At 46.4% G+C, this 15,436-nt stretch overlaps 1 protein-coding gene across 3 annotated transcripts in view; it reads right to left on the reverse strand.

Annotated features, from left to right (window-relative positions):
• sipa1l3 (signal-induced proliferation-associated 1 like 3) overlaps positions 1-15,436 on the reverse strand; it is a 70,411-nt gene that overhangs the window by 15,931 nt on the left and 39,044 nt on the right. For all 3 annotated transcript variants that reach the window (XM_071927491.2, XM_078284055.1, XM_071927499.2), the window contains exons 3-10: positions 12,239-12,974; positions 11,149-12,118; positions 8,529-8,659; positions 6,083-6,271; positions 5,089-5,263; positions 4,706-4,809; positions 2,229-2,386; positions 1,521-2,103 (exon numbers count right to left, since the gene is read on the reverse strand). In XM_071927491.2, the coding sequence (XP_071783592.2) occupies positions 1,521-2,103; positions 2,229-2,386; positions 4,706-4,809; positions 5,089-5,263; positions 6,083-6,271; positions 8,529-8,659; positions 11,149-12,118; positions 12,239-12,739 (2,811 nt within the window). In that variant the 5' untranslated portion in view covers positions 12,740-12,974. The remainder of the gene's footprint in view (positions 1-1,520; positions 2,104-2,228; positions 2,387-4,705; positions 4,810-5,088; positions 5,264-6,082; positions 6,272-8,528; positions 8,660-11,148; positions 12,119-12,238; positions 12,975-15,436) is intronic.

Raw genomic sequence — 15,436 nt, forward strand, 5'->3', positions numbered from 1 at the left:
CATTCTGTAAATTTACATCTGCAACAAGGGTGTTCTCAAATTTGAAATCCTCAAATTCTCATCTATATGAAGAGTACCAGGTGACAACACTTGATCATTTCAACCATCATTTTGGGAACTTCATGAGCCTCCAATATGCATGTACAATATTTGGTACTATTAGAAAGATTAACTCTCTGTTGGATTAACATAAAAGGTCACCGGAGTCTCAGCAATCTCCATTTTCCAGGAAATAATTCATCAAATTTTGCATGGATTAACTCAATCTGAAATCTGTGTCATCACGGTTATTTGCAGTTGTACCTCTTCATTACAAAGGTAAGCTATGGTAATGTGGTGACATATAATTATGCTGTAGAATATACTGAAATACATTTAATGGGCCTGGTTTGTAGTTGGGAAAGTTTTACAGAATGACCAGATTGTCCAGGACCATTCACAAAGGACCCTTTACTTTTTGTAATTGTCTTAATATCTGCCATATGTTCTTCCCGAGTGGGAAATTAGTCTTTGAATTTCCAGTTTTTCCAGGACGCTTGGGAAACCTGTCTAGTGATGAAAAATAATTCCAACTGTGGAAATCCCCTGGGTCTTTATGCTTAAAGCAGGTATAAGACGACAAATTGGCCAAATGTTAGACAGGTGTTGTGCAGTCTTGAAGTCTATGAAGACAACTGATTTTCAAGACACAGCTGTCATAAATCATATATTAATAGAAATATGACTTGCTGAACTTTAACCAAGTCCTTTGAAGGTCTAACTGTAAGGAGTAATGGAACAATTACCACATCAATAACATATCTCTCCTATCAGTCTGAAATTTAGTAACTGCTGCTCATATAGTTGTATTGAACAGACCAAGGTCAAATAGTTCAGATAATTAATTGATTTTAACCTTCATGAGCACCAGGCGGGTGGGGTTTACTGTGCCAAAAAAAGTCAGGTAAGTTGTCAATCACATAAAAGTATTCTAAACTAACTTCAAAATTCTTTTCTGTGATGGTCTAATCTTCTTAGCACTCATTTTATTGTCTTAAATGGCAAACCCCACCCTTCCTGGCACCTAGGTAAGATAAATTAAAAAGCCAAATATTTACAAATGCTAGTTAACCCATGCCTGGTATTGAAACAAGTCCCTTAATGGCTTGAGTTCAAGTATCCTGGACATTTTTCTGAAAGTAAAAGAGATCTTGTGAAGCTCTTAGATCTTCTGGTTCTAAATTTATGAAGTACAATGCAGTCCATTAGGTAGCTATATTTCTCCTTATTACAGGCTTTCAGCTATGCAAGTTGATATATAGGTTTCACACATACTATACACACAAAGTTTGGCCCTTACATGGTGACTAAAGGTTTATATGGCCACAGCACCACACAAGTTGCCCGTCCCTGTTATGTATCCTGGGAAGTCTAAATCCATTTTTGGTGACCTGAAATGCCGAAGGCCCCAAAAGCTTCACGTCCCCTTGTTTGTTGTCCCCATTGTTCTAGAGTTTAATTTGCAAGCTCCGCCCTCTCACCTTTAACCTCTGCACCACCTCCCTGATGTCCTGGGCACAGCCCTCTGGGACACGCACTGCGATGTGGTCTCCTCTGCCGTAGAAGATCTTCAGTGCCAGCCGCTCCGGCGTCCAGCCAATCACGTCAGCACAGAAACAGTTAAACACCACCTCTTTGGTGGAACAGTCTATCAGGAGAACGTACTCAGCTGACAAACCCAACGCACAGGAGATCTCGGCCCCGCCCCCGCTGAAGTCCTGGGCCAGCGCCCTCCAGGCTACGGCCCCCGCAGCTCCCAGCTCCGCTCCCTCTCTCGCCTTAGAGCGCTCGCGTTTTTTCGACGCGAGCGAGATGAGGTTGTTCAGTTTGCCGGCAGAGTCGAGCGGCGTGCTGCTGACGTAGTTCTCGGCCAGGTCACGCAGGTACTCCTGCCGTGTGCGCGTCGCCATGGTGTGGAACTTCTCCGACTTGTGTGCTGCGGTCTCTGCATTGATGACTTTGGCCAGTAGGAAGTTGCGAAAGGTTTCCGGGTCACGGAAGGTCACGCCGCTGGGGATGGGCGGGCCGAAGGGGGGCACATCCTTCATTCGTGTCACAGCAACACTGAAGGCAAAGGAGCGACAGAGGCGATTTGAAGAGCAGCATGAGAAATGGTCATCACTAGAAATTCTACTATAGTTGTGTGTATATGAACATGTGTAGGAGTGTGTTGTACACCATCCCTTTACCTGTAACAAGTGTTTTCAGAGCAGGGATTGTGCACACGGACGATCACAAAGACGTGCTGGAAGTGTGAGCGAATATTCTGAGGCGTGAAAGGCTGCGCTCCAGGCTCCTGGAAGATTATGGTGACGATGTCGTTCCCTATGTGCCTCTTCCTCAAGAGCTGAGGAGAGGAGAGGAGTGGAGAGGAGAGGAGAGGAGAGGAGAGGAGAGGAGAGGAGAGAAGAGAAGAGAAGAGAAGAGAAGAGAAGAGAAGAGAAGAGAAGAGAAGAGAAGAGAAGAGAAGAGGAGAGGAGAGGAGAGGAGAGGAGAGGAGAGATGTCAAGAATGGATTGCCAAGAAGAAAAAGTAAAAGATGTGAGAGTGAGAAAAAGAGTAAGAGTAAAGAGTAAAGAGTAAAGAGAGAGTAAATCAGAATGAGAGTACCATGAAGAGAGAGAGAGAAACAGGAGATGAGTGTAAGAGGTAAAATGAGAGGGGGACAGAGAAAAGGGAATGGAGAGAAAGCAGGGAGATAAAAAATACAAATTAAAATGAGTGAACGACAACTGGCACTGACACTATTGACTCATTAAACGACCGAGTGAGGGAAAGAGAGAGAAAGACCGACTGGGGAAGTGAGAGATGGAGAGATACACAACTGTTAGACAGCAAACCAAACAACAGCTCTTTATGTAATTTGTTTTTTTGAATATCGTGCAACTGACTGCGCCGTGTGCAGCTATTTGTGTCTATGTGGTGTGTGGGCTATTTGTGTCTGTGTGTGTGCTGGTTTGTCCATCTATCTGAGTTTGTGTAGGAGACATGGCACAGGCTGTGTCTGTGTTACAGCGCTTGCCAATCCTCTCTTTATCTGCAGAGGGAAGTGTGAAAGTATCAATTATGTAATCCAGCCCACTGTTTGGACACTCACATATAGACACATTCTCCAGTGTGTGTTACCGAAGCTTTTAGGAGCATCCTTTGTCCATACTAGGGCTGCACGGTTTTGGCTAAAACGATAATCCAGATTATTTGGTAGTAGATGTAGTGATCACAAACATCAATCTTGATTATTAGTCTTGATCATTTGAGGAAGATAATGATTTTACTTCACATTTTGCATCTTATATGAACATCCTGACTATTTTCCACTATAGCAGACACTGAATGAAATGAAATGCTTCAATATTGCTGATAAACCAAGATTCTACTATTATTAACCGTGGAAACTAAAACTGCGACATACAATAATACACACTTGTGTAGTCCTAGCTTGTGCTCTCCCCTTCCTCTCTCCTGCATGTAAGAGCCGTTATAACAACTCTACTTCAGCTCCACTCCTCTCATGCCTCCCTTCACCCACTGCAGGTTGTTCTTTACCTGGCAGATGCTGCCACCTAGAGGTAAATCTGAGGATGTGGTGACTCTTGCTGCTGCAGTCGCTACGCCTCTGGATGGAGTTATTGTGCCGTTTCTAAACCTTTACTCTCTGATTGAAGAGCTGATACCAATGTTTACAATAATGTTCAAGCACACTCGTATAACCTGCTCACCTCAACATGCGAGATTCTAACATTATTTGTTTACTCGCTTTTTACAAGGTGTTTTACAAGATGATGTAACCGTCAAAAACCGGCTTGATTGCAATAACAGACAAATCATTGCTGTATGTATGTTGCTGTAAGTAGTTCTCTGGTTCATCAGGTTTGTTTATGACAGTTTGATAATCAAAATATACAACAAGGAACAAATGACTTCAACCTCCACCACAGCCTGCACTCTTGTACAGTGATACACATTACAGATAGACACATTACAAGTGTATAATCACGAGCACCCACAAGGCCTGCCTGAGCACAACATGTGCTCACCCACGTGAACCTCTCACGCAAACACTTATGCAAACTATTAAAAATACACACACACACAAAATGTTACCTTACACACAGGTCACTCACACACACACACACAGCCCACGCTGTTAACACACAGCGCCCAAGAGAATATGTAGGAAGGCAGCTTTATTTAAAGAAGCAAAGAAAGAGAGAAAAAAAAAAAAAACCTAGGGACTACTGAACCCCACCCAGCCTTGATCCAGTTATGAGAATGAGACAGACGGAGAGCGAAAGAAAGAGCGAGAGAGTAAGAGAGGACAGAAAAGCCCAGTGACAGAGAACAAAGACTCTATAAAAACAACTAGAGGCAGAATAAAAGAGGAAGGACACACAAAAACAGGAGGGCGACACTAGTCATGAGGTTCCATTTAATGAATGCTTGGAATAGTTTTATGCCTCTGGGCAAAAGACAGAGGCTGTAACTAACCACAGCTACACTTTGCAAGGCTTTGGGTGACAGCAATGGACTTCTGTCACGGATGTGTAGATATTTTCTCCCTAGCTTTCCCTCTATTTGTTAGCTGTATACATCAGGGCTTGACCTGTTAAACACACGTTTCTCTGGTGTGGGAGTCAGGCAGTAGTGCACCTGGGCAAGCTCTTACCTGCTGTGGGTTGTTGGGCATGTACGGCAGCATGGTGGACACATGGAACATGACTTCATAGCCCTGGTAGGTGGTGTACAGGGAGTGGGTGCCGGTCGAGTCCGCTGGAGCAGGGAGGAGGAGGAGGGAAGATGATTAGATAAACAGAGAGAGAGAAGCTTTACTTTTATGTCAGAATTCTTTACTAACAGAAGAAACAGCGTGAAATACTACGGGTGAGTTGAGAGAGAGTCCAAATACTTTCACAAGCAGATGCATGGACTGTTTCCCAGAACTCATGGGAACTGACATTGTACAGGGGATCCTTACAGCTGAAACTAAGATGTTTTGCTTTTTCCCAGGCCAGTGACACTCGGGCCTGGGCATTACTTATGAAGACTTACTCTTGGTGTCGAGCTGGGCGGCGTACTTGGCGAACCCTTTGAGAAGCACCTGCTCCCCCAGCAGCTCCAAGAAGGCAGAGAAGGCGGGCGACGCCTCCTCGTTGTTGTACATCTCCTCCTCTGTGCTCTGGCCCGCACGGCACAGCAGAACGCCCACCTTGTGCTTCTGACTTAACTACAAGGTGGGGGAGATAACATTCACATTAACATCAAACACACACAAACACACAGCTGAAACGCCGCATTCTGAACCTTGTGCTTCTGACGTAACTCAATGTCAGGACAGATGTTACAGATCAGCGTCTAACCTGAATGTAAACGTGGGGGCGCATTTTATAGACATTCATAGACAAACGAGCGTGACTACGTGGTTGTGTACACCACCTGCACAAACACAAGCATGCCCACTCCTGGCACAACACCTTCTGCACCTTGCACTTCACCCTCCACTAAGTGAGAGATGAGATAACACGGCTAAACAGTAAAGCTTTTAGGGTTACGCACTCATGTACAAACACACCACACCCTGCTTCACATAGCTTTCATTGCCCTCAGTCCAACTTTGTACTTTGCACCAACATTGACTAAATTATGAAGGTTTCAAACACCCTTACACACTCTACCTGCCATATGCCATATGCCCCCATCTTACTCTGTCAATCCAACTTTACATTTTAGCATTGAAGTCATTTTAGCTGACGCTCTCCTATCCAGAGCGACTTAAACTGAGTGAGCAGGTAGACATTTTGTGTCTCGCTCAAGGAAGCCTCGACAGGACACATGGCTGACTTTCCAGTTTTCTCTAACCTCTAGGCTAAACTGCCGCCCCAATTTATGATAGGAACAACTTTATACAACTAGCTGCTGAATTTTTGTGACCACTTCCATTATCTGTAACTACATGACGTCGATACATTACCTACCGCCAACAGAGATAGTAGTGGATATAGTAACCTCAACGCGATCCTCAACACACAGCAGCTCTTGAACTCACCCCCTGCTCGTCCAGTTTGAGGAGCTGCTCGGTGACCTTTGGTGTGCTGAGAGCGAGTCTCAGACAGGAGACGTTGAGCTCGGGGACCACCTGCTCCAGGACCTCCTTGAGCGGCAGACCCCGCACTGTGCCGTGCCGCCCCGTAGACGCCACCGCGTCCTCCAAAATGGAGCCTCGCAGGGTCACCAGCTGTATGCAGGGAAGGGACAAGGATTGTTAAACTGTAAATAATCCATTATCACATTGTAAAACTGTAAATAATCCACATTAAACATAATAAATCAAAGGGATTATTCTATTCTGATCAATCAGTAAGCAAATAAGTAGGGAGGAATAGTGGAACATGTGACACATACACAGGAAGACATACCAACACGCTTTGTGGCCAATCAGTAATAATTATAATAACATGATACTTTTATTGATCCCTGTCCTCCTCCACAGAGATGGTTAGGGTTAGGGTTTGCCAACACATGGACATCTGGCTGTAGGATGGTCTCACTACTCACTACAGTACCCTTCTGCCCCAAAGCTAAACTTTCATTCTCCGTCACACAGACTGCAAGTTCTCAGTGTGGAGGATTTTATGTCCAGCTGTACTGAGAATTAATATTCTCCTCAGTTTTCTGCTGCCACAGAGTGCTGCTCCCTGGACAGGGGCAAGTGGCCTACTTCAAAACAGTGGGACTATAATAATCTCAGCTACAGATGGGAGGAGTAGGCTGCATTTTCTTTTTACCACCCACCCACCCACCCACCCACACACCCACACACACACACACACACACACACACACACACACACACACACACACACACACACACACACACACACACACACAGAGAGAGACACACGCATCCACAGGTTCATTAAAAATGCAAGTCAGACTCCAGAGCTGGCAGGGGCCACAGAGATAGTTGAACCTCACGGTCTGGAGTCCGCCACAGGGAAATGAAACCTGATTGACAGAGCTGAAGTTATAGAGCTATGGTTTTAACCAGTCAGCTTCTGTATGACACTGGAGTGAGTGACTGCAGTATGCTGAGCTGGAATGTCAGAGGGGTATGTGTATGTATACATGTGTGATGGAGGGAGGGAGGGAGAGATAGAAAGGGAGAAAGAGAGGAGAATAAGAGAGTCTTTCCACCTCGCTGTGTCAGCACTATTGCACAGAATTAAATGACAGACGTAAGGGGGAGAGATATTTGAGAGCAGTTGCGGCTTGAGTGGGAGAGAATAAAGTCTGCAATCAATCTCTCTCTCTGTGGGAACAGTAGGCCTGGGTGTGCTGGCTGTCTGTGAGCTGAGCTCTGTGTACTTAGATGGCGGAGCGGCTCCATTGTTGTACCAGAGCTAAGGTGATGAGGCCAGGCAGCCATGTAATCCAGCTAAAAACAACACAGCACCAGCCAGCCAGAGGAATACGCTGGCTAAAGACTGCATGAATACACAGAACAGAGTGAGACACTGTTTGTTTGTGTAACCTAGAAAATGCTGGACAGGTGCAAATAAAATACTGAATAAAGCAACCTAACTATTCATAAAGAGCTCATACTCCCTAACATAGACTACAATGTTTTGACTCATCTAATGCCCAGCATACACTGAACAACAAAAGACAGAATATTTCTAAAATTGCTTCTGTGGTAACTCCACTCCTGGGGTTTGATCTGTGCCTTCTCAAAAAACATGAACACTGGCAATGTAATCAGTGCTGTCCTGACACAGTTCAGCAGTATTGATATCAAACAGGTTTGATTGGATCAGATAAGCAAAGCTGCACGATTGTGTAGTGTGGCAGTGTAAAGACTTTTTGAGAACGATTAAAAAAGACACAAGATTGAGAAAGAGGTCCCTAATATTTTTTTAAGCTTTCTAATCTACACTTAATGCAAAGTCATCCATACCCCGAACATATAAAAAAGTAAGTTGAAAAGTAAGTAGGGCGCTTCGGTGATGAAGCAAATCCCATGAGAGTAAATTAACTGTCTGTAGGCGAGTCAGGTGTTGGAACTAATCAGAGAGGGACTGTACAGAATCTCAACAAGCTCTTTGTAATCCACTTCCCATCGTTTTCAACATGAAAAGTATTTGACCCACTGAAGTGGACCAGTGGTTGGGTGTGCATCCTATCAGAACAGGCCAAACGCTTTGGCCTAGACAGTGTTTGGCTTGGCTTTGCCGTGCTAAGCCTGGGCAGGTGGAATTTTCCACTGGCAGAAGAAACAGAGAGAGAGAATGGAGCGAGGAGGTGAGGTGGAAGAAGGGGAGGTTAAAAGGGTAAAGGGTGTTACAGAGCCAGCGAGGGCCACTGGGACACAGGGAGGACCGGGCAAAAAGGAAAATGGCCAGAAAAAAATTTGCACACACTGTCTCACTGATACATGGCTCATCACATCCACACATAGACAGGCACAAACACCCACGGCCTGTAGACTGTGCGTACCTCGCTTGTTCTGACAATGAGGCGGTACTGGTACTGGTCCTTCAGGTCTTTGGTGTCATCCAGTTTCTCCCTGCGGAGGCTCATAGCCACCGGGCCCAGCTTTTCATCCGTCCCAAAGTAGTTCGAGTGCTCTGGCGAGACACAGGGGGAGACAGAAGACAAGGTTAAGGTTCATCTTGAGGAGAAAGGGGGGTTCGTTCACATGTTTTTATGAGGCCTTGTGTTGCGACAGTATCTATAGATGGATACGTCAACAGATGAGAGGGGATGGAGTGAGGGAGAAGTTTTAAAGAGGTAAAGAGAAAGGCAAGAGTGAAACCTTCAAGAGACAAAGATGAAAGACAGAAGGTAGCAGCAAGTCAGGAGCTTGATGCCAGAACAAAAGGCTGAGTGGCAGGAAAGACAGAGGAGGAGGCGGAGCTACAGCAAGTGAAGGACAGGAGTCAGGCCATGACATTGTGCATACACATTATCTAGTAATCAATACTCAATTACAAAATCAATTTTACTAGCACAAGACATAACCTGAGGACAATGATTATTGCTCCAAGTAAAGGTGAGGATTGAATAGTTGTGCGGCAGAAATCCTGGTCAGTACAGATTTCCCCACTCTTGTGAGGCTTCACTAAATCTGAGAGATGGTTGACACATCTCATAATAAAATACATATAAATAAACTGAATCATGGTTGTACTTTGTTCCAAAGAATACAAAATGAATGAATAATGCGAAGTGAATCGCATTAATTTCAATCATGCTGTCCTAACCATCGCTGTATGACAACAAATACAGTCTCACTCTAGTGAAATATTGGTCGCCCTGTCTCTTAGGTGTAAGCTTTCGCAACCTTGTCCCACCTCCAAACTGTTTTGACTGTTTGAAATCACACATACTCTGCATGTGTTGCAGATTAAATACATTTAGCCTAGATGTTAAACAATAGCTGGATTATACTAAAAAGGAATAAATTTATCCTTACTCTTGTTATTCCAGGAAATGAAAGAAATGTGGTATTATAAGTCAGTCATTAACATTTTGCAGCTTATTAGCAGCATTAGCACGACACATTCATACATTAAGAGGCTGTGACAAACATAAGCTATCTACACACTTTACAAGCATCTTGCATGTCCGCCTCTAAAGCTCCACGGCTAAGCCAAGCTAATGCCATGGCCATGGGCTGTGTGGGAGTTAAAACACAAATTCACAAGACACTTGGGGAGGAATCTAGCTTGACAAGTATTCCTCTTCTATCCCCCCTCTAACTAGAATGAGCCAGAATGCTGTATAATTTAGGAGGCTCAGGCCTGCTTAGCTTCCACGCCATGTCCTGTGGTGAAAATGTCAGCTTTTTGATGAGGCTTTCTGACGTGTACACAGGGCACATCACAGTACTCACACTCACACACACACACACACACACACACACACACAAACACGGCCGATAACTCATGTGCCACAGTCGCGTTCTGGGGGACAGCTAAGCTGGAGAGGAGTCAGCGGATGAACATATTTTTGGAATGATAACCTTTATCTGTGTGGCTGCAGGCATGTCTCTCTCACACATACTGCAGACACACACACACACACACACACACACACACGCATGCTTGCTTGCACACATGTGCTCCTAACAGCATCTGTCACTAATTAGGGTGCAGGCAGATGATGCTTGCCAAGGGGAAGTTTCATACATGTGTCTGAAGAGGTGATGCTGACAAGAAATGCCCACATGCACGCACACAGATAGGCAGAGATCACAAACACGCACACACACACACACGCACACACACTCGTCTCTGTGACTGAAAGGAGCAGCACAATCAGAAGTGAGGTGTTACTACCCACACTGAAAACCAGATGTAAAACAAAGCTGCACTGGCATACTATGTGAAGTGGTCATTCTGATCCTGCAGAAAGACAGGTGGTGTATCATCAGCTCGGGGTTTGCCAACAGTACAGCGGCAGGTACATGTGTAACAAAAACTCTGGGAGCGCTGCCAGCTTGGCCGACTGCGCTCCACACAGGCCCAGCTGGACGTATACGGCCACAGGGTGAGAGGTGGAGAGTGATGCTGGACGGATGCTGGCAGGACAAACAAGATGCTGTCACATTCAAACTGACAGATAACGCAGCGTGAGACCCAAGTCAAGACAGTAAAAATGGGACCGATATGTCCATGTTGTATGAGAAAGTGAAAGGAGGGGATCACGCTTCATGCACTGAATGCATAACTCTCCGATGGTTAATTCATTAGTTCATTCATTTCACATGAGAGGATCTGTTACCGCTGCATTACTCTGTTGCAGCATGCGTTTGATTTATTCTTACAGTATGCATTGATTATGCACGTGTTAATGAGAATTAATGTTCCTTTTCCCCATTTCTCACCAGCTCTCAGAACGTTTTGTGATGAAAACATTAAAGAGAATCCAACTGAATGACCATTTATGATGTAATACTGCAATCGATAACCAAGTATAATCAGTTTCATTTTAATATGTTTGATATAATGCATAAATGTCAGCACAGTTTTTTCATGTTTTTATGTATGGATTAAGTGTGATCTCTGTCTTAGAGTGAATTAGTTTGTTTTGAGTGTGTGTGTGTATATGTTACCTTTCGCATGGAAGTAGTCTCTGTAGTACCTGGCCCCCAGGTCTACATGTTCTATGCTGTAGAGTTTCAGTCTGTCCAGCCTGGTGACCTGCTGTTCGATAGGCACCTCTAACACCGACACGCTGGCGTTACTCCTCCTCAGCCAACCCCTTGCTCCCTCTCCTCCCTCTCCTCCCCGCTCCGCTGAGGAGCTGAGGAAGCTGATGTTGCGTTCCCCGTGGCCCCCCGTCTCGTTGAGGAAGTGGGGACAGCAGAGGAGCAGCGGGCTAGAGCTGTGGGCTCCTGGCGGCCCGTCCAGAGGTTCAATGCCCAGGGAGGGTGTTGTGGATCTGGGGTCGAGGCTCAGGGTCAGGTCCTCAGTGCTGGAGTAAGTCGGGTCCATCGGAGCCGAGGATCTGGAGACGGACAGGGACACCGAAGCGGCTGACGCCCCCGTAGCGGTGTTCCTCCTCTGGGCAACATAGCCGCGCTGAGCCGCCGCCTCATGGAGGTCAAACAGAATACTCTGAGCGTCGTAGTGGACAAAGCTCTTGGGGCACACCCACGGTTTATAGGAAGCATCTGCTGAACTCCGCCCATCCTCGCTAGCCTCCCCTTTCCCTCCGTCCAGCTCCCCTCTACTAGAGCTTCGAAGCTTCCGGAACAAAGAGGAGGTGCCCAGCGACGACTCCGTCCCTCCGCTTTTCTTTCTCACTCTGTTCTCAGCTCCCTTTGTCCCTTTGTCTTCCCCACCTGGTGTAGGAACAGGTGAAGAACCAGAGGGGAGGGGCGCGCTTGGTGATGAGTCTGGAGCGTGCAGCAGCTCTCCAAGGCGTACGGGGGCGGAGCTGCGCTGGTCGGGCCTCTCCTGGTGGAACTGGCTTAGCATGTCGAAGAAGCTCTGCTCAGGAATGCCCTGGATGTCGATGGAAGAGGTGCTGCCATATTCTCTAAACAGGATCCCCATCCCACCACCGCCTCGACCCTCCACCTTGGAGCAGAAACAGGAGAGCATTTTCATATAGTTGGTGAAAAATCTCAGTGGATACAGAGTACATGTCAACTTAATACAGAGAAATTATGCAGAATGAGGAGAAAATTTGAGACTCACCTCATTCTCATCCTGTTCACTCAGTGTTACTTCGCTGTTGGAGCGCTGCCGCAATGGAGGGAAGACGCGTAGGTTCAAAGGCGAACCTCTCTCGCCTCCGAACCCTCCGCCACGGAACTCTACATCCTTGGACCATCGCCGTGGCAACCTGGCCACCCCTCCCCGCACCAGCCCGATGTCAGACGACAAAACGGATGAGGAAATGGAAGTGGAGCAGTCATCTGCATGGTGATTGCTGCCGCTCTGCCCATTTTCGAGCAGCGACTCCCGGGACTGCTCGCGGCGAGGGGGCCACTCTGCAATACGGGCCCGCACGCCCATTTTGGGCACTGAGACGCGAGGTTGGGTGGCCGGGTCTGTGGGGGCGGGTGCCGGGTGGCCATTGGGGGTGTGACGGAACGGGGTATGCTGGGAGCCCGGAAGGGGCAACCCTCCTCCTCCTCCCCCGTCCAGGAGGTCTGAGGAGGTGCAAGTGACCCCTCTGTCTCTGTAGTTGTTCATGGCGCCCCAGGTGAGCTCAGGGCAGGGCAGAAGGCAGGGGGGCAGGGAGGGGGCATCCCATGTCAGGAGGGGTGCTAGGGAAGAGGGAGAGGAGGGGCCCCACACACACTCTGCTGATGCTGCTACGGCCTCCAGCTCCCAAACACATTGCTTTTAACGTGTAGGGTGGAAAGGGCTTCACTGGTCCAGCAAGGACCAGCTTGTGTCAAAGGCCGTCCTCTTCTTCTTGAACTATCTTCCGTCTAACAGATCTAAGGAGGACAGGGAAAAAAAAGAGAAAAACAATCATTAGAATAGATTTGAACCTCAGAAACCCAGCACAAAATAATCAGAAACTAAAACCATAAGATTCAGAATTATATTAAAAAAATTACAGAGCTCATGTGACCCAAATTCACTCCACAGGCCCAAAAAGAAACTGGGAGCATTGAACTCTGAAAAGAGCAAGTCACTCAACCGTAAAACAGCGTGTGTAAGACTGATAAGAGAGCGAGAGAGACAGACAGAGAGCGAGAGAGAGAGAGAGAAAATAAGGTGAGGGGATATGACAGAGGATTTCTCCCGTTGAGGCTAATCTTCAGGAGGCTGACAAGGGATATTATTATCACGCAACTGCGCACACGAGTGCATGCGTGTGCACACACAAACACCCACACACCCCCACTGGATGGTGAGGCTCTGGCTGCTTTGCTGCAGATTAAAACCATTGGAGCACTTGGCTAATATTATTGGACTAGAAATAATACAGATCCAAACAGAGGAAATGTATGGTGCACAGACACAATTTAAACTCTCTCTTACACACACACACACTTTGATGCTGTGTCATATTCCACCCGAGTAGACAGACAGCAATAATGCCACTCACGTCTCATCTGTCATTTGGGAGAGTGCCCAAGGTGATGACATATATGTGTGTTAGAGTATCTCTGCTATGCACCTGGTGTCAGGCTGGTGTGTGTGTGTGTGTGCGTGTGTGCGTGTGTCAGTCAGGCTGGTGTCAGGTGGGAAGCTCTGTGTGCTTGTCCATGTATATGTGTATGTGCTTAAGTAAGTGAGAGAGAGGTGCGTGCAGCGGCGCTGATAGGTTTAGTGGCGGTTCAGACATGACTGGACTCATGTGACTGACTTTGTAGTCAGTGGGTCAGCCGGGGAGAGAGCTCCACATGGCTGTGGCTGTGTGTGTGTGAGAGAGAGAGAGAGAGAGAGAGAGAGAGAGAGAGAGAGAGAGAGAGAGAGAGAGAGAGAGAGAGAGAGAGAGAGAGAGAGAGAGAGAGAGAGAGAGAGAGAGAGAGAGAGAGAGAGAGAGATGGAAGCCTTCCAAGCAAGGCAAAACAACAAACAACTACTTTGTGTAGTTAATGGGCTTTGAGAAGGGGAGTTGAATAAGGACTTCAGGAGAGACAGAAAAGGGGGAGAGCACAAAGTGACACAACAGCTGGGGGGTAGTGGGGTAGGTGGGGGGAGTGAAGCCAGAAATAGAGTGATTGGACAGAGTCGAGAGAGAGCAAGGAGGAGAGCATTAAATTGCTCAGTGAACCACAATGGCTTGCCTTAATATGACAGTCGCATAGAATCAAGTCTTCAAAAACCGCCGGCCTTTCCTTGTAAAGACTCTTCAGTTTACTTATGTGTATTTTATCTCTCTCATTAGGTCTCATTTTATTTATTTTCCAAGCACCGTTCTCTTACATGATCGCTCTACGGTCACAGGAAAATCGTCACGCCACTTCGGCTCTGACCCTTGCACTCCTTCCGATTGGTTAGTTGTTATTTTTGGTGATCTAGGAATTTAAGCTCATTCTGCTGTTGAACTCACTGTAAAGCCCCCCGCAGCCTGTGTGTGTTTGCTCTTTGGTTACGGGCCCAGACAAATTTTCCACATCATGGGCAAGTTCTCTCTTTCTGGTCTGCAGCCTTGGTCGTTCAGCGTGTAGGGGACGGCCAGTTACCTGCCCCTGCATTGAATTTCAGGCTCCAAAAAAGCTCTTGCAGTGTCAGAAAATTTCCTGGCATAATTGTGTAGTGTGGCTGGTGTTACGATGTGGTTATGACTATTTTCCACTGAGTGACCATTAAGAATGCGGCAGGTAATGGCGATATGCTGGCACACCAGTCCAGATTTAAACAACAAACATGTCAAATTTGACAAGAAGGCTCGTTGGCGGACGTATGACAACACAACAGGCTGCGTCTCACAGACTGACAAGGCTGATATTGAGATTTGTCTTAGCGTCCCAGAACACAATCCAAGATGCAATAAATTTAAAAGACAATGTAAATTGCACAGTCATTAGGGACTGGAGTTTAAGACGCTCTGGATAATGGCGTCAGCTAAATGTCTAAAATGTAAATGTACTTTTCCATCTCTGCTGCACTCAGATTCTGCTGCCAGTCTTTCAAGCGCTCCTCTTCCTCTCTCTTCTACTTTCTTCTCTATTCTTGAGTTTCTGTCTTTCTAATCTCCTTCTCTATTTAGTTCTCCCTAGTCTCCATTCCTGGCCTAAAGCTTCTTTATCTCCATAAGTCTCTCTCTCTTCAAACTGCCAAAGTTATTCAACTATCTACACTAAATTCGCTCAGAGGGCAAATGAACCTCTATCTCTGCTTTACCTTAATACAAAATATACCCTTCGTTTTTTTTTTCACGCTTGCCCCTTTCACTCTTCCCCTCTTTATATTCCTGCATCATGCGAT

This window comes from Centroberyx gerrardi, chromosome 6, assembly GCF_048128805.1.
Source record: "Centroberyx gerrardi isolate f3 chromosome 6, fCenGer3.hap1.cur.20231027, whole genome shotgun sequence".
Lineage (NCBI taxonomy): Eukaryota > Metazoa > Chordata > Actinopteri > Beryciformes > Berycidae > Centroberyx > Centroberyx gerrardi.